Source organism: Mesoplodon densirostris, chromosome 4 (assembly GCF_025265405.1).
Source record: "Mesoplodon densirostris isolate mMesDen1 chromosome 4, mMesDen1 primary haplotype, whole genome shotgun sequence".
NCBI lineage: Eukaryota > Metazoa > Chordata > Mammalia > Artiodactyla > Ziphiidae > Mesoplodon > Mesoplodon densirostris.
The window spans coordinates 176,451,941-176,472,104 of record NC_082664.1 but is presented as its reverse complement, the minus strand read 5'-3'; the positions used below and the strand labels follow the sequence as shown (position 1 = coordinate 176,472,104).

At 42.9% G+C, this 20,164-nt stretch overlaps 1 protein-coding gene across 7 annotated transcripts in view; it reads left to right on the top strand.

Annotated features, from left to right (window-relative positions):
* The window catches only part of FRMD4A (FERM domain containing 4A), a 346,032-nt gene that overhangs the window by 221,798 nt on the left and 104,070 nt on the right, over positions 1 to 20,164 (top strand). For all 7 annotated transcript variants that reach the window (XM_060097751.1, XM_060097749.1, XM_060097748.1 and 4 more), the window contains exons 6-8: positions 5,672 to 5,728; positions 6,620 to 6,642; positions 18,447 to 18,530. In XM_060097751.1, coding sequence (XP_059953734.1) covers positions 5,672 to 5,728; positions 6,620 to 6,642; positions 18,447 to 18,530 — 164 coding nt within the window. The remainder of the gene's footprint in view (positions 1 to 5,671; positions 5,729 to 6,619; positions 6,643 to 18,446; positions 18,531 to 20,164) is intronic.

The window sequence follows — 20,164 nt, the reverse complement described above, 5'->3', positions numbered from 1 at the left end:
CACGTGGGCTCAACGAGGCTGAATGCGGGTGTCAGGACCCACTGGGATGATATACGTGGTGACCGATACACACACACATGGAGACACACACACAATGCTGCCCACCTCCTTAAAAAATAAGTCTTACTAGAGAGTCCAACAACCATTACGGAGAACAGTATGCAGGTTCCTTAAAAAACTAAAAATAGAACTACCGTATGATCCAGCAATCCTACTCCTGGGCATATCTCCAGAGAAAACTCTTTTTCAAAAAGATACATGGACTTCCCTGGTGGCACAGTGGTTAGGAATCCGCCTGCCAGTGCAGGGGACGCGGGTTCGTGCCCCGGTCCGGGAAGATCCCACATGCCACGGAGCAGGTAGGCCCATGAGCCATGGCCGCTGAGCCTGCGCGTCCGGAGCCTGTGCTCCGCAACGGGAGAGACCACAACAGTGAGAGGCCTGCGTACCACACACACACACACACAAAAAGATACATGGACTTCCCTGGTGGCACAGTGGTTAGGAATCTGCCTGCCAGTGCAGGGAACATGGGTTTGAGCCCTGGTCTGGGAAGATCCCACATGCCACGGAGCAACTAAGCCTGTAAGCCACAACTACTGAGCCTGCGCTCTAGAGCCCCCGAGCCACAATTACTACAGCCTGTGCGCCTAGAGCCCGTGCTCCACAACAAGAGAAGCCACCTCAATGAGAAGTCTGTGCACTGCAACGAAGGGTAGCCCCCGCTCGCCACAACTAGAGGAGCCCGCGTGAAGCAGCAAGGACCCGACACAGCCCCCAAAAAAAAAAAAAAATACATGCACCCCTATGTTCATTGCAGCACTATTTACAATAGCCAAGACATGGAAGCAACCTAAATGTCCATCGACAGATGACTGGATAAAGAAGATGTGGTACATGTGTACAATGGAATATTACTCAGCCATAAAAAAGAATGAAATAATGCCATGTGCAGCAACATGGATGGACCTAGAGATTATCATACTAAGTGAAGTAAGTCAGACAAAGACGAATACCATATGATATCACTTATCCGTGGAATCTAAAATAATGATACAAATGAACTTATTTACAAAACAGAAATAAAGTCACATATGTAGAAAAGAAACTTATGGTTACTGGGGGGAAAAAAGGGGGGAGGGATAAATTGGGAGATTGGGATTGACATATACACACCACTATATATAAAATAGGTAAGCAACAAGGACCTACTGTATAGCACAGGGAACTCTATTCAATACTCTGTGATGACCTATATGGGAAAAGACTCTAAAAAAGAGTGGATATATGTATATGTATAACTGTTCTGTACAGCAGAAGTTAACACAACATTGTAAATCAACTATAGTCCAATAAAAAGTTTTTTAAAAAAATAAAATAAAATGTAAAAAAAAATAAAGATTCCAGTAAATGCTAAAAAATGCTGAAGAACAGACAAAATTGTGGAGTTCAGATGATTCAGAAATGCCAGTAAGTGAACATAAATAATGCAGACCTGATATTTGTAGTGAGTCTCAGAGTTTCCAAATCACCTCTACATTTCCACCTCACCAGACTCAGTGCAATAATTGGAAAAGAAATTGTTCTCCCCATTCTACTGATGAGGAAAATGAAACTCAAAGAGGTCCAGGGATGTATTTATTCAATGCCCCGGAGTAGAAATAGTCTTAAAGAGGATGGCAAGAAACCATCCTCTTCAGGCGTTTTGTGGGTACAAAGAAAGATGGTTACAGTGGGTGAGGATTTACCAGGAAAACCGTTGGGCAGCCCTGCAGGTCATTCCGCTTGGACTTGGCAAAGGTCATTCTCATTGAAATCTTTTCAACCTACCATGTGGTTGCTCATCATCTTTTCTGTTATAAAGCTCTCGTGCATCTTCCATGAAAGCTGGAATTTCTCTCATTCCTGACCAAGGAGGAAGGCTTTTCATTAAGATTCTCAGTGGAGTCTGAAGGTCACCACCAGGGCCCTCGGAGCGAGGGGGTCGTGACGAGTTCCTCCAGCTCTCAGGACTTGTGGAGCCCGTCCTTACGCCTGTCACTGGGGATTCTCATGGGGCTGTCTCTTTGGAACACTCAGAGGCCCTCAGAATGGAAATCTTTTTGAGCGTATTGTTTACCGTGCGGCTGCTGATGTATGACCTCAGGCCTCCTCCTTCAGCAGCTTGTAGAACAAGGCAGAGTGCCATCCTCCCCAGCCCTGTCTGAACACACACACACACACATACACACACACACACACACCCTGCAGAGGGTCACGTTTTGTCCGTCCATACCACGTGGCAAAAGGTCAGAGAAAGCAGCACACGTGATTCAGTAGTAAGTAAAACAGATGTCCAAAGGACACGTGAACTCTGTGACATCACTGTCCCTTCCGTCAGCATCCCCCTGTTACCAGTGGGTCTCAGGAGAAAATGACTCCATGCCCAGCAGACCACCCTAGATCCCCAAGGCAGACTCCAGCTCAGCAGACAACCCTGCCGACACCCCTCCTCAAATGGCTCTCAGAGCACTGGGGGCACAGAGGAGTGTCCCCCGTCCAGCCCGTGGGTGACGCCAACGGGAAACACCCGTACAGCTTCCCTGAAGGGCCTTCTGCTCCCCACCTTTCTGCATTTCATCCTCGGTCGGGGGAAAACCCAGTGCCCCAGGGAAGTATGGGATTTTTGCACGCACTGTTTGTGATCTTGTTCAGTTTATTTGCTCTGCTTGGGCAGAAACACTTGAAAATAGCCACCTCTGCATTTGAGAGAAGCCAGATGAGAAAAAGGTGGAGTGATCTTTGGAATGTTATATGGTAGGCGGAACCCTGGAAACACCTGTCCACTCATGCCCGCGGGGACTCAGCTCTCAGGGTCTGAGGTGCAACGGGAGGTGTGTGGTGTGGGCAGGAAGTTGAGAGCCCTGTTCCATCGCAGGGGATAAAATCACCTGGGAGGATGAGGTATAAACGGGGGAAGGTGTTGTAAACAGGAGACATCAGGGAATCAGGCAGAGGCTGCGAGGTAGGAAAGCATGTTCTTCACCCTTAGGGAGCATCTCTTCCCCCACCCCCACCCCCGTTCCTAGACTGGGTCTTATAAACACCATTTAGACTCTGTACTGATTCCTCTGAGGACAGATGAGGCCATGATTCTTGAACTCAATAAATACTAAATGGAAACGGTGAAAAGAAATACTGCAGCTCTTTCCCATCAGATTTTTCAAGAGTGGGGACGTCTGGGCCACCTCATTCTTCAATCCTTTTCCCTCTTACCGGTCACGTTCTGGCTCTCATTGTTTTTAATATCTTCACTGGGAGATGGTCAAGGTCAGAGAAGGTGGAAACTCCCCCCAGTTAGAGGCACTACTTCCCATTTACCCTGAGGGCACATACGGATGGTGAGAGAGAACTCGTATAAATCAGGTTCGATGTTTAAATGGGCATCTTTGGTAGCTTGATTCTGAATAATGGTACATTACAGTTAACGCTGCCATGCGATTAGCGTCTGACAGTCTCTCCTGGAACTGCAGAATGGACTGTAAAATCAAATCAAATAGAAAATGCCCACCCTCCGCCTTCCCCACTCCTGCCCCCTTTCCCAAAGGTATAGACGTTTCCCTTTAGCAGATGAGTCAAGTAACGCACTAAAAACAATGTTCGCACTTAACAGGGTTGTCCCCGGTGGTTGGCTTTGAGTTGGCCTCTCCTGGGATGTTAAGTATTAGCTACCATTGACCGTTGCCTGTAATCTCGGCGTAAATGTTTGACGGAGTACGCCGCCAAGTACACACCAGCGGCTTCAGGAAGTCGACTGGTGGGAAAGGAAAGGCACACAGTGCGAGTAGAAATGATCCACTGTGGAAACCCTGTACGGCGTTTCTGTTAAATCATTTGTCCACTGTTAAATGATTTACATTCTGATGGGACCTGGTAATCCCAGGACTGCAATTCCAAGCATTCCAACACACTCCAGCACTGACAGTCTGTATCAATTACAGCGTCCGTAAATCTCCTTCACCTGGTTAAGCATAAAGAATTATTGTCCCCAATTCTTCCATGTCTCTCGTGAGTTCTTTTAGCCCACGCTCCAAGGTGGTTTGGTAGCAAACATTACTATCCATATTTGAAATTCCTAAGCTCGAAAGAGCCTGCAGGATATCCTTCCCTCAAAATACACAGGCTTGCTTCAATGCATTGTTTTGAATTACAGGGGCCACTTCTGGATCACACAAAAATAATTAGAAAATCTGTGAATCAGAGTTTGGTTTATACTTCGAAAAAAAAGTAACCCTCGTTTTAGCTAACTTTGATGCTACATGTGGTCCTGAGACCATGTTGGCTGAGTCTGTGACATGATTGATTTGGGGGAGAGCACGCCCTCCAGAAGGTCAGATGCTGGACAAGAAGTTGGGGGTGCTTTCCAGCCCATCACAGCCACTAAAGCCTTGTGACTTTGGGGGAGTCCCTTGATGGTTTTTGGCTTCTGTTCTCAATGAAAGCGGGTGGCTGGGCTAGCTGAGGTCTAAGTTGGTGCTTGCTCTAACTTTTTGTGCTCCAGTCACTCACTGTAGAATCTAGTGGTATTAAGGAGAGAAAAGAAAGGTAGGGATTTCTACTTGTACTTGATAACCGAAGTACAACATCCGTTAATTTCGTTATTATTCTTGCGTGCTGGTGGACTCCAGGTTTTCCTTTGTCTTTAAGACCTGAACTGTATATCAAATACAGTATTGTGCACTTAAAATCTTGTTAGGAGGGTAGATCTCACATTAAGTGTTCTTACCTCCCCCCCGAGAAAAACACACAGAGGGACACAAGGAAACTTTTGGAGGTGATGGATATTTATTACCTTGAACATGGTGATGGTATCACAGGTGTTTGCATATGTCTGAACTAACACATTATATATATTAAGTGTGCAATTTCTTTCTGTATCTATTATACCTCAATCAAGCTGTTAGATAAAAGGAGATATGGACTATGTACATTTTGAAATATATATACATAGGATTTTTTAAAAACCTGAGAGGCTTATGTCCTTTTAAGACCATGTCCATAGATCACGATTAAATATTTGGGGGAAGAACTAGAGAACAGAGTATTTTTAAACTTGGATTCTCTAACATTGCGGACCAGTAGAACTTTCTACAGTGAGCGAAGTGCCCTGCACGTGCTCTGACATCATGGTAGCCAACAGCTACCTTGAAGTATTGAGTACATGAAAGAGATGTGGCTAGTGCAACTGGGGAATTATATTTTTCATTTTATTTAATTTTAAAAGAGTCACAATCCCACTGTAACCTTTTCTTCAATAAAGCCTTATTCCTGGTTCTGAAGTAGAGTTTAGAAAGAAAAATGCATGTGGTTATTAAGTAACCTTGCTCTGCTGATTAATCAGGTTGACAGATTTGTAAAAAGCCGGGGACTGGCCCATCCCTTGATTTCTCATGAAGACAAAGGTGAAGCCCTGGAGGCAACTGTGTAGACCCAGGACCACTGGATTCATTCTAAGAGCTATAAAAAGCATGTCAGGGAGCATTTGGGTCCAAGTAATTCAGAGAAGATATTCTATGAGTGCTTGAGATTTTAGAGAACACCTTAGAAAAGAAATACCCATCCTCTCTGGGGAGAGATCATAAAGAAATCATCATTAAAGGACCAAACTTATCTTCCTCGGTTTTCCTTTCAGGAGCTGATTGATGTTGACAGTGAAGTGGTGTTTGAATTAGCCTCGTATATTTTACAGGTAAGTTGTCTCCCCCTCGTCTTTGTATGCCAGGGCCATACACAGAAGAAAGAGGAATAAGACTTATCATGCATGGCAGTTGCTATATCCACTAGCTCTTTGACTTCTTAATTATTTTTAGCCACAAGCAGGAAAGAGCTACTGGGAAACTACACCATGGCAGCAAATAGAGTCTTCTCTATTCTGTTCTTCTCCAAAATTTTAAGATTGTATTTCTCTGCAAAGGAAAATTGTGTGTATAACCTGAGATTGGGGGAAACTGAGACCATCCAGTGACCCCCTTTTCTTCAGGTCACTGGAGAAAGCCAAGTAAAAAGCAGGAATTAATTGCCAGGAGAATCACTGTCATGAAAGACAAGGAAAAGATCCTTAGCTTATGTGAAAAAGAGGCATACTGAATATTAGAAACACTGGCAAGATGAACTAAAATGATGTCATTAATTTATTCCTTCAGCAAGATTTAGTGAGCCGCTACTGTGTTCCAGGCGTTATGTTAATGCATTACAGATTCCATGGTCCGTGCCTCCAAAAGCCCACAATACAAGATAAAACAACAAATAACACAAGACATGGACACATAGACAGTGCTATCCAGACAGACATCCAGGTTCAGAATCTTTAAACTGGAAAAAGTTAGATCAGGGCTTAGAAATGGAAACTTTCCCTTTGTCATTATGAGTCACTTTCTTTGTATATAACTTTCTAAAGTTTAGTTGTCTCATATTCAAGTGGTAAATACACGTGTCCTTCCTTAATTATATTACTATAGCTGATAGGACGAAACAGCAGTCAGTCGGACTGATTCAGTAGAGGTCTTCATTACAATGTATTTTAAAATCTGTAACATGGGATCAGAATGTGTCACTGATGTTGAATTTTCTTCTTCTACAGGAGGCAAAGGGAGACTTTTCTAGGTGAGTTTACAATAATTTTTGGCGTAAAAATGTAGTCTGTTGCATGTCTATTAAAAGAAACTATTCTGTCTTTTCTTCGTAGGAGGGCAATTTATTAATATTATATCTTAATGTTGAAATCCAATTCCCAACTTGTCAATGGAAATAGATACATCAGGCAGAGAAAGCATAGTAATAGGAGGATATTCTGTACCAAACGAAAGTTACTAAAAGGCTGAGATTAGAACCCACTGTCACACATAGCCATTGTATTGAGGTGTGTCAGGTTGCCCAGATGTCTTCGTGGAGCCTTGAATTATCACTATGGTATGAACTTGACTAGAGATAACCCCATGGACGCAAACATCTTTTTTTTCCTCTGTTTTAGTTCCAACCCTGAAGGTACAAAATCCTAGCCCGCAGGAAGATGTCTTTCATGAAAGTGTTACAATATAAATATCCCACTTCTACTGTCTTTCCTTTTCCAGATGTTATGTTAGGGAGAGAACATAAACAGACTTAACCACGGGGAAAAATGTGCCCTGCTTTAATAACCCTGTAGACCCACAGACTTCAGTCTCATCATTCATTTCGTTAAGCGTGGCCCGTTGACCAGTAGGGCTGAATGGCCAGTCTCTCCTGGTCATTACTGGAGACACAGTGGGGGTTGTAACCATCCACCAACAGGACTGTCTGCTCAAAGACAGACATCATTCCTGGGATTCTGTTTTATTGAACTCCCCTGAGGGAAGTCCAGTATAGCTCGTTCTTTAGAATCAAGGTCTAGAGATATGAAGACTCACCCACATGTACAAGAACTGCATCAGGGCATGGGATCCTGGCCCATCATTAGGAAATTAGCAAAATTGGTATGAAAAAGAAATGCAGGTTATACCTCTGCTCCGTGAAGGAACTTGGGTGTTTTCTCCTGCTTTGGGGGATCTGATCTGTAAATACAGCCTAAACTACTTCACCTGGTGGTCTACCTCTACTTGTCCAGCTTTCTCAACTTCATGCTAACTGGTTTTTCAGGTCTTAGCTGCCTTCTCTCTGCTCCCCATGCATTTCTAAGGCTTTCTAGCAAAGGCAGAGGTATATTTTCTCACTCAGATGTCTCAGCAAAACCAAAACAATTCTTCGACAATCTAAAACAAGGGTCAGCAAACACTTTCTGTGAAGAACTAGACAGTAACTACTTGGGGTTTGCAGGCCACCCAGTCTCTGTTGCAACTACTCACCCCTCCCTTTCTAAGTGCAAAAGCAGCCAGAGACAGTAGGTAAGCAAATGAGTGGGTCGGTGTTCCAATAAAACTTTATTTATAAATTCAGAAATTTGAAGGTCATATACATTTTCATGTACCACAAAATATTCTTCTTCTTTTGATTTTTTTTCCCCAACCGTTTAAGGCTTTTTTCTTAAGATTTTTTTTCCCCAACCATTCTTAGCCCACAGGCCACATAAAGACAAGCAGGGTTGGCCAGTGGGTTGTAGTGGGCTGACCTCTGATCCTAAAATATAGTCCCTTCAGCTCAGTTTGATTATTTGTAGAAGGAGACCTCCAGGCCCTTTTTATTTAGGTTTCCCAAGTTCTTGCTATGAAACAGAGATAGTCCTTTTTTTGGGGGGGTGATGAAGGTTTATTTATAGCCTTAGCAGGAGACCTTGTAGGTGGCCAGTAACTGTTGACCGAATGGATTGAGTGCAACATTTTCAGGATCTAGAAACTATACTTTGTTCTGTTTTTTCTTTGTTAGTTTTTTATGCCTTTCCTTTGGTATTGGACTTGAGGCTCTTGGTAAGTGCAGGTTCATATCTATTTACAAAGGGCTCTGAAGTCCCATGAGAAAATGGTTTAATAACCACAGATCCAGTGGATTCCATTGTCTGGTCTACTTACTCTGAAGATACTTTTCCCTGCCTTTTCTTTCACGGGCTCTGAACTCTGCTGTAAATATTATTTATTTTTGAGAGTCCCCTGACAGGATGGAATGTGAGCTGGGAACAGTGTCATCTGGCCCTGCAGGTCCTGGGAACATGGGGCTACAGGGCTGGTCAGTGGGGAGGAAGAGCAGGCCTGGCCTCTAGTAACTCATGGCCCCCTCATGAGCTTGTGGAATCCCAGCTTGTTGGCTGCAGAGAAACAAAGGATCCTGGTTTGGCTTCATCTGTCAAAGTGTTCCCTCGCAGTTTGTTTGTAACAGCAGCTGTCTGGGGTGAGAAATAGCTGTCGGGAGGGGAGAGGTCAGACACCTTATCCAAAAGGTCAGTTTATCTCCCAGCGTAAAAGTCACGTCACAGAAGTTGGGATTCCCTGATAAACACCGTTCTCTGTACAAGCCCACGGTTCATATGCTTGAGTGGCCTGGAGTTTCGGAACAAGAGAAGTAATCCAGAATTCCTTGATTTTACATCTTCCCATCACATCTGGGAAAATCCCCATAACGTTGAAGTGGACCACATTTGGTTTGGTGGCCAAACATCAGGCGTTTTAGATGTCCCATTCTCATAGTTTAGTATTGTAGAAAGTTGTTTTTGCTCTATTAATGAATGCCAGACTCTACAACCTTAATTGTATTTAACTGAATGGCTTTGACTTATATACATACCCTGTAAATACAGTACATTTTCTTGAGCAGCATTCATAACATAAGATGTCAACTTAGAACACACAGAGCACCGGGGAAGTGTTTTATATAGCACGTGGTCCAGGGCTTAATTCTAAGATCTTCTAGAATCTAGAGGATCAAATAACCTTTGAAATTAATGGTCGCACATAAAAGGCAAAGTAACTCTTTCATAGCCTGATTATCCTGAATCTCTACCTTCCTAAAAAGCTACTTTGCCCAGGATGCTATTATCCTGTATGTTTACATTTCAGTGAATATATGCAGATTACATTTATGTGGAATCAGTATTAAAAATCTATATATTATGGGAATTCCCTGGTGGTCCAGTGGTTAGGACTCGGCACTTTCACTGCTGTGGCCTGGGTTCAGTCCCTGGTCAGGGAACTAAGATCCCGCAAGCCACTCAGTTGGGCCCCAAAAAATCTACATATTATGGGAGCAATTTCCTTGATGTACAAGAGGAAAAGGGTTCCTTTTACAAAAGGGAGAAGTCGAAAGTGCTGATATTACTTTAATAGAACGAGAACTATGTAAGGTCAACTCAGAGCCATAACTACTCTTTCTCGTGAAACTCACAAGCTGTTCTGTTTCTCCTTTTGGACTCTTTTTTGCTCAGCAGACCCCTGAAGGCTTATTCTTACGTAACCCCCTTTTCTTTCCAGTTAATGGAAATGTTCACTTCCTTGTCTTATTGAGCTTGAAGGCGTATACTTATGTAACCCCCTTTTCTTTCCAGTTAATGGAAATGTTCACTTCCTTGTCTTACTGAGCTTGACAATGAAATCTTGGGTTCAGTGTTGCTGAAAGAGAATGAGTGAGGTATAGATAGGAAGTATTGTCCATGATAGGAAGAAATATATGTCACCCATGTTCATATTCTAGCATAGACAAATTTGTAAGATATCGTGAAAGGTTGAGGAAATCATCTTATCTAAAAATATTTTTCCCTTGTATTATTTTCCTTAGCAAAGCATGTAGTGATTGTATTTCATTGCCTCGTACGTATGTATGTAAAAAAAAAAAAAGAATGTCCATCAACAATGAGAAAATCAGTGGAGTTGGCATTTCTGTTTAAAAACAATTGAATAGCCTAAGAACTGTTCATCATGGCAGCTATATAAGCAAATATTAGGTTGAAAAGGGTCAAAACAGTTTTAAAAACAAAAAGTTCTCCTTTGATAATCACTCCTGAGCATTAGTCAGCTAATACACATTTTCTAGGATTTATACATACTTTATTCATCACAAACTCGGCAGTGGTTTAAGTGCCAAGCACTGATTTTTCTTATTAAAAAAAAAATTCCTTGTAAAATAGATAGCGAGTGGGAAGCAGCCGCATAGCACAGGGAGATTTGCTCAGTGCTTTGTGACCACCTAGAGGGGTGGGATGGGGAGGGTGGGAGGGAGATGCAAGAGGGAGGGGATATGGGTATATATGTATACGTATAGCTGATTTGCTTTGTTATACGGCAGAAACTAACACACCATTGTAGAGCAATTATACTCCAATACAGACGTTTAAAAAAAATCTTTTAAACATTCGGTTACCATAGAAAAATAATACTCTTGTCTTTAAAAAGGTCAATTCAGGGGACACCTAATTTAGTCAACTGAACAGGACACTCAAACTGTATAGTTATATTCTAATTTAATGTAATAGAAGACTTATTAATACACTGCACTAAGCAAGGTACTACTTAAAGAATTTGATTTTTTTGCTTTTTTTCCCTAAGGGGACCTTAACTGAAAACGCTAGTGGCTAATCTTCATACTCTGATTTTGAGAATAGCCTGACTTTTTACTTTCTGTCAGCCTTTCTGAAAGGGGGCCACCAAAAAAAAAAGGAGGGAAAAAATCATTTTAAACAACGTTTTACCAAATCGGTGAATTGATTAAAAATACTTTATGGGGCTTCCCTGGTGGCTCAGTGGTTGAGAGTCCGCCTGACAATGCAGGGGACACGGGTTCGTGCCCCGGTCCGGGAAGATCCCACATGCCGCGGAGAGGCTGGGCCCGTGAGCAATGGCCGCTGGGCCTGCGCGTCCGGAGCCTGTGCTCCACAATCGGAGAGGCCACAACAGTGAGAGGCCCGCGTACCGCAAAAAACAAAAAACTTTATGCTGAACCACATAAATACATTCCCAAATCGCACTGCCTTTGATATAAAGAATCATCCACAGATTAACAGGGACTAGTTAAAAAACATCTGTTCTGTAGAATTTTTGCTAACAAGATTTATTGAAACCAGACCAGTAAAGCTTGGTTACTCCAGGCCGTCTGTTGGGACCTGGAAATATCTTTGTTACAGAGAACCGGATGTATTGATGCTGATTATTAGAAGACTTATAAGGACCAGTAAGCAAACAGCACCTGAAAAGGGCTGATATTAAGGAAATCCCATGTAAAGTTCTGTGGGTCACATTTTGCTTACCTGTTAGGCAAAGCTCATCATGTGCTTTAGAGGTGATGGAAGGCTGCCCTCCATCTACAGGTTGTCTATTCCAAGGAAACACAGCAACCAATGTCAAAAAAGCAACGCTGTGATTGAATACAGAGGGGTCAGTTTCTGTGACATCCATACAAAGTTAAAGGCTGGTGCCAGTGGGAGAATAGCTGCTTATCAGAGTTCCAGGGTCAGTAAGAGTCTTACTGTGACCCTGATTTATCAACCTACAGGGTTCCAATTCTGCTTCTTTAATAATAATAATAATAATAATGCTTTAGAAATAGAGCAACACGTTACTCCATCAATAGAAATGAGTAGCAGGGAAATTGAGTTTTACCTCCATTTTAGAAAAGGAGTTGGAGTATTTATTTGTCCTGAAAAATTCCTTTCAGCTTCCACGGACTGCCTGGTCTTAAGTCTCTAGATGAGCAGCTAGAAGCAAAAAAAAGTGAAGACCTTTTAATATTTCCTCTTCTGTAAACCATGAGACCATGTGTTCACTAAGCCAGAAAGATAAAATGAAATTTCTGTGGGAAAAAAAAAGTACCCTCTTGATTTTTTTATTCTTTGTATGAAATCTCATCTGCCTTTTTTAAGAGCATCTGTGAATTCCTGCAGATGAAACTTGGTTTACTGGTATCTGAAAATTCCCTATTTGTAGGCTTTTGTTGTTTTGTTTTTTTGTCAGACTAGATGATGCCTTTTAGGCACTCATAGGTTAAAGGAAGAATTTTAGAAGATCAACAGGAAAAGAAGATAACCGGCTGATTTTCTTCTAAAAGCCTTTTTTTGGTAACATAAACATTTGTACAGATTACTATCTTTAAAAAGATGACAACATTATTTTCTTGCCCTGCTAAGAGACAGCGTTGAAAGTTGATTAATCTCAGGCAGTGGTCTATAAATCACAATTCTGAGTCTACTAACATCATTACTTTGCACTTACCTAAGTGGTTTTACTACTACAAGTCATAGCGAGCTCAGTGTTAAAGCAGTATTAGAGCATTTGATCATTTGGGGTCTATTTTCCTACAATGTTTTAATTGGCCTCTTGAAAGAAAACAGCTGATAGGATCATATACTAAGAGAAATCGATTTGCTGAGACTTTTAGATAATCAGTATATAAAAATAAAAATACTCAGACAGCTGTGTTTGGAAGAGTCAACATTTGGAATACGACTTACATAACCTAATAGTATCTTTAATACCCAAACTTGCATATTTCCCTATTGGAAAATGACTAGAAAAAAAGTCATCTGTTAAGCTTGAAATACATGCAGCCCAAAGGAGAGTTTTTGTGGGAAGAATTTAGATTTATATAATTCTTCTATGTTATTTTATCAACAAAAAAGAGAGAGAGAGAGAGAACGGGGTGCGTGATATTTTCCCATGACTTCTAAAGGACTTAGAGGGAGAAGCAGCTGGAATCTTTCATGCCAGCAAGACCTTTTGAAAGGAACAGAATCTGAAATTTTGAAACAAAATGTTCAAGTGGAAATGTTATTACAGAAAGCTTTGTTTTGTGCACAAAAGTCCATTTTACTGAGCTTTTCAAGTGTGTAATTCACAGTTTCCAAGCATAGAAAAGTATTCAGATAGGGTATTTTGCAGGACGATATTCTTCCAATCCTATGGGAATTGTTTAGATATACCGTAAAAGAGGAAATTTTGTATTATGACAGCTTGTCTCGTTTGCTAAATATTTCTTTAATATCAATATCATATTTTGAGTTGACCTTGGTAATAACAAAAAGGTTCACGGCTATGACATTATGTCAGTTTTTCAGAATGAAGATTTTGACTCAAAAGGATAACATAGAAAATTAAACAGCTTTTTGAGTAAGATTATTGTCTCAAATTGTAGACTTATAAAAAAATTTGTTTTGAATTTTTACATGTTTACAACTATGTTAGAAATGCAAAAAATGTTTTCTGTCATCCTAGAAAACCAAACTCACTAATCAAGAAAGAAATCTTTACCTAGATAAATTAGCCATTACCATCAGAAATAAAGGTACATAATTCATAATTGTTGGTAATTTTGCCCCTCCGTACAGGTGGCAAATTAGTGTGGCATATTTATCCATGATACATGCCCAGAATCCAGAATCCTCTGCTGGAGGAATCTCAGAGGGACCGCAGGTGCTTCCCTGGTATCTGCAAATGGTCACACGACTACAACAGAACCCTCACAAGCATCATCCTCAGCCACCAGTTCTGTGAGCCTCCCTGTACCCCTGAAGGAGAGTATGTGGTAGGGAGGAGATAGCCAAGTGTCCCCATTTTCTTTGCTAGAACCTGAAGTTCAACTTGGTTAAAAAAAAAAAAAAAAAGGAGGAAGAAGGGAAGGGAAGGAGAGAAATTGTTTCCTGCATGGTTATTAAGATAAGCAAAGAAGAGAAAATCTACAGCTCTCCTTATTCGTCGGTCTCAGAGTTTTCTAGATGTATTGTACCGTTGAATAAAGTAATACAGATCCACAATGCATCTCTGAAACTTTAGGGTCCAGGGTTTCTGAACCCAGAACTTTGTGGGTTTTAGATGGGTAATGCGGAGTATATACCCTAACACCCACGGCAGCGTCTGAGGCAGCTCCTGGAATCCAGTCTGTTCACGCTTCTGCACCAGAATATGGATATTCACACCAAGTGGAAGAGAGAGAGAAAGGTCGAACATTAGGTTCACCACCAAGTTGGTTAGAAGGCTTTATATCTTAGAGATGTTCAGATTTGGGAATTGCGGTTAATGAGGACCCGTAATACTCTTTTTAACTTATGAAATCCCTCTCCCTGGAGAACTTGACCTTCACGATACACTCATGAAACACGGAGGAGTTAGTAGGGTTCTAGCATCATGTTACTGTCTCTTGAGTTTTGTGTTCGTCCTTTCTTGTGACACTAGTGTAACTTTCTGGCTTTAGTGCTCTAGTGTTTTAGTACCAGGACACCTCAAAACCACTGGTTTCAGGAAGAATTCTTCCACACGAAGCCAGTTCTGTCTGCCCCAAGTTTTTTCTGCAAGTAATGGACATCTCATTTAACCCAAAGGGAATCTTCTGAAAAAGCGTTTTGTCATTTTTTAAAGGAAAACAAGCACCTTGTGGATTTTGCTAATCGTCCTATCAAATTTCATTTTTGTTTTCTTCACTCTATGGTGTCTTTTTTTTGCGGTACGTGGGCGTCTCACTGCTGTGGCCTCTCCCATTGCAGAGCACAGGCTCTGGACGCACAGGCTCAGCAGCCATGGCTCACGGGCCCAGCTGCTCCGCGGCATGTGGGATCCTCCCAGACCGGGGCACGAACCCGTGTCCCCTGCATCGGCAGGCGGACTCTCAACCACTGCGCCACCAGGGAAGCCCCCACTCTATGGTGTCTTGGTTAAATTTGTTCTTGCTGTTATTTGTGACAGATCCCCTAGTTGACGCATATTGCTAGAAACCTTAGTTTTCCACAGTAGATCATTCAAACTTCCCGTGTTTTATGAGCAGGGTAGACAGTAGAACCACAATCCATCATCTTAAAAGACAAAAAAAAAGCAAAATAAAAACCCAAGTCAAAGACTAACACGTCATTGAGAGACCAAGTTTTTGCTGGCAGCATTAATCACTACCTAAAAGTTGTGAATAAAATCTGGTTAATATTAAAAATAAGAAGACTTCAGTTTTACTCTGTTTAGCAAGTGATTTTCCAAGAGACCTTTTTTCTTTTGCTAGAAATGGAAATTGACCGCTGTTTGGAACAAGGAACTGTTTTAGGGTAGTTTATAAGTTGGCATTTATCATTTGTCCTGACTCTGGGGGAAATGTCCAAGTAGAAGATCTTGAGAGAGGAAGCTGGGAACTTCTAGCACATTCTTTCAGTTTCAGCTTCCCAAGTCTCTGGAGATAGAGTGACCAGGTCTCCCATTAAGGCAGCTTTGTGATTTGCAGCTAGGGTATGGCCAGATCATCTGACAGGGCTGGCCCCCTCTAAGTCATTACAGATGTTTACAGACAGCAGAAAGGCAAATAGGACATTTCTACATAGTTGTCCTTTGGGACGGTTTTAAGAGCCCTGGATCCCTTCCAGAATGTAATGGATTTGGATGGGCTTCACGCCTGCATGATTTCTTGTTGTATTTGTCTGTGTCACCTGGCCCTGGGGGAGCGCTAAAAAAAAAGCCACTGCAGCTCCAGCCAGGAAGTCAGACCTGGGACTCTCATCAGGGATGCTTGTTTGCCAACAAATGAGTGTTTAGTGGGTAAGACAATCTCTTCCTCCTTTAGTTCCTTCCTTCCCCAAATATACTTTAGATGTGATGAGTGTGAGTTAAACCCACACTCGTGCTTCAGCTTAATTGTCTTTCTCACAGTTCCATTCAATAAACGTTCAGCCCATAAGGTGCCACCTAGGCACTGATGAGTCCATGAAACAAATTTCTGTTCTCAGGGAGCTTATAATTAATAAACGGGGAAGATAAGACCCAGAAACTCATCACTGTAGGCTCTTGGGTGTTCGGGGACCTGAGTATTCCTTTATGCCTTAATAACATGTAAGTAAAAATTCCAAACTCTGCTTGGGAATTGAATTTTCCTAAACACAAGGAGATGACGTGTTTGAAAAGCTCCATTGCTGACCCTTGCCTCCTGGCTAAACTTGAACTCTACCAGCCTGGCATGGAAGGTTCTCAAAATCCTATGCCTAATCTGCCATTTATTTGGTCTGCTTAACCCTTCCATACCACCCATTCTAATTGATCTCTTTAGTTCCTGGCCTCCATACTCTACTGTATTCCACTGAGAAGAAAAATAAGATTCCTGTCCTTTTCTCCATGTGGGCCCTGCCCCAAAGTCTGCTTTTACAACAGAGCCCACAGGGGCCTTCCTTTCCTCCAAACTTTTTAGTTTGTTGTTTGAATTGACATGATCCAGTGCTGCCCATGTAGTCAGTTCTCTTTTTATTCGCACCTCTCACTCCCTGCACTGAATTGTGAGCACCTTTTGAATGAGGACTATGGCTTATCCTTTTTTTATATATCCCTATAGCAGGGGCTCCATAAATACATTCAACTTATTGATTATTAATCAATAAATCCTTGCCACCTGCGTGATAACCGTTCAAGGACTTAGATTTATTGATTTCAACAGTTACAAGTTTAGATTTTCCTTCCAGTTGGTTGCCCAAAGCCAAGATTCACAAACTTCACTGTCACTGTTTCTTAGTCCACTTGAAAAACATCCTGTCTGGGAGCAGCTATAAGGTCACATCCATGTATTTCTTTGTCACCAGGTACATGAACTTGAAGTATGGAAATGGTTTTGCCCACTGGCACTAGGCATCCAAAGGGTAGCTGCTGATTCCTAGCTGGAGGCAGTGTTTCCAGCTGGGCGGGGGCCCAAGGAAAGGCATGTGACTGTGGTGTTCCCTCCTTCCTTTGTATTTACCTGTGAGCTCCTATCTCGTTGCTTTTTAGATGCTACTGCCCAAGGTCCCGGTGGTCAATATTTGCCTTGATTTGCATGAGCACAACAGAAGCTGCTCCCATAGCCTGGGTTAGAACTGTGTGTAAATGCAGGCTTCACAGCAAGGGCCATGAGGCGCTCTGGTGGACCAGTACAGGGAGACACCTATACACACCAGAGCCATCCCAAATGGATGCTGCTGATTGGCTCTGGAGGTAGACATTGGGGGCCAACACCCAGATGTCCCTGTCCCAGCAGGGGTGCGGGTCTGCTGAGCGCCCACAGAGGAGTCAAGCCTCTGAAGCCCCCTGGTTAAATTAGGGGAATTTAAAGTATCTCCCAAACCTGAGATCATGCGAGTCTGAAGGGAAGGAAGAATTTCTGGTCCAGGGACGGGACGCGTAAGACCTCCTTCTAGTGCCTGATAATCCACTTCACACTTTCTGAGTCATTTCTGGATCTTGTCAAAAGCAAATGACAAATGAACTTATATACAAAACAGAAATAGACCCACAGACATAGAAAAAAAAGTTATGGTTACCAAAGGGGAAGGGGGGAGGATAAATTAGGAGCTGGGGATTAATGGATACACACTACTATATACAAAATAGATAACCAACAAGGACCTACTGTATAGCACAAGGAACTCTACTCAGTATTTTGCAATAACCTATAAGGGAAAAGAATGTGGAAAAAATATATATATATATATATGTAACTGAATCATTTTGCTGTACACCTGAAACTAACACAACATTGTAAATCAACTAGACTTCAATCAAAAAAAATTTTTTTAAAAGCAAATGTTATGCATTTGACATATTTTGGACAACAGTTTCTAGCATGTAGTCAATCCAGGCAAAGAAAACTGGCCTGTGGGTTAGTGAGGGAAACAGCTTAAGGAGAAAGTAGTCGAGCTGTCCATTCTCAAAGCCCACGGCGGGGCCCTCCAGACCTCCCTAAGGTTCCCCCGTGGGGAAACTGGTGACCCTTCTGCCCACATTCCTGCTGCCCGGGGACACTCATCCATGCCCCCTTGGCATGCAGGGCTTGAAAAGGACCCGCAGGCATCCGAGACGGCTCTGCCCGGCCCTGCCCTCTACAGGAAAAGGCCGCCAGGCTCTGCGTGCTGTGTGTTCTTTTGCGTCTCTGCTAAGTAAATAAGTACAAAGAAAGCACCGCTTTTCACTAAAGGGGAACAGATGCGGGGTCTGAGGACAAGACTGGGCCGGGTCGCCTCGCGTGGTGCTGTGGTTTTCTCCGAGGCTGAGCATGTTTCTGCCATGCTCCCTGTCTGCCCTGTCTTCCAGCAATGAAGTGGTGAGGACGGACTTGAAGAAACTGCCAGCACTTCCCACGCAGGCTCTGAAGGAGCACCCCTCCCTGGCTTACTGGTAAGCCCCCTTTCTCCACATGCCCCAGGCATCCCCCCGCCAGGAGGGAGCCCCTTCTAGGGATGCAGGGGGCTCCTGGTGACTGTGCATCCTCCCCACCACCACGGGGAGTCCGCCTGGACCCCAATCAGACAGCGACTCCAAACTGTATCGAGTGGCTTGAGTCTTCATGAAACTGTTTTCTGCATTTATTTAAATAACATGAAATGTGTGAGACCTCTTTTCCCTATTTTCTTTCTTTAAAAAACAGAAAAACAGAAAAACCTTCTAAAATTTCCCTCTGGATGCTTTGCCTCCTTGGAGAGTCTTTCATGAGCTGCTAGAGTTTCGCTTTGGAATCCTCGTCATTTGATGACAGGATGTGTGGGGTTTTGAGATGTGGGAGGAGGACGGGTTTTTTCTTTGCAGAAGAGAGAGATGGATTCTTTTCCCACAATGTTTAATATCTCCTGATTTAGCTTCCGTGTAACGTAACATTACACCATAGTTCACCTGTCGGGCCCTGAATGACTGATTCTGAATGAATCGGGCACTTGCACGGTTCCCAGGTTGTGGTTCGGGTCACAGCGGAGCGGGGTTTGCATCGCCGGGCAGTGTGTGGAAATACTGCTGGGCTAGCGAGCCCTGACCTCTGTCCTTTGAAAGCAAAATGCCGCTCCCCCAGTCATCCTTGTGACTCCTTGACAAAAAGCACTGTAACGGCTTTTATTTAAGAAACAATAATAAGATAAAACAAAAATCGCAGAACAAGTCAACCTTATTGAATTATAACGTATGACTTTTAAGCACTTCTGTAATATGCTTTATGAAGTTGCCAATTTACTAACATTTCATCCTGTCCAGACACCTTTCCAGTCGACAGACTAGTTATTCAGTCATCCGGGTGGCTTTAAAGGATTCCTTTGGCTGGGATGGGGTGTGTCTTGCTGCAGACGGTATTAGCAGGATGAGACTCCAGTACGTAAATCATTTCTTGCCAAGAGACCAAGTGATGGGGAAGCTGGACGGGAGACAAAAGAGCTGAACCCGGAGGCTGAGAGCTCCCACCCGTGTGCTGGCATCCCCAGTTTCATCTCTCGGAACTGTTTTGTTGCCATTCTTTTTTTTTTTGGTTACACAGGTGTCCATAAATAGTGGCTTTAGATCCTTCTAATTTGCCCCCAAAGAACAAAATTGGTTTAACGTGCGAAGACTTTGCACGTGTCAATTTCCAGACTTCCAACCTGGCAGCGTGCACATACGAACACCCCCAGATGGCACTCCTGTTCCCTTGTTCGTGGAACCCAGTTGCCTTCTCCCCAATTCCTTATGCTCCCTGGGCCTTACCTTCTCTATCCTCCCAGCGGTTCACTTTCAGGAAACCAATGGTGAAGGAGCTCGAGATGCAAGGAAGTAACTCGAGAAGCTGGGAGATCCCACCTGGTGAAATGTATTTGCCAGTGGGGGCTGTAATGTTGCTGGGTTGTCTGGAATCAGAGTTGCTTTCAGCCTAATCCCTCCCTCAATTATCTCATGTGTTTGTTTCCAAACGTTTCTTACACCCTGTGCTCATTTCAGAGCTATGAACACCTCCCTTTCCTCTCCTCTTTCTCTCTCTGGATTTTCTCCTGTTACCTCCACTGTCTGCTCTGGAT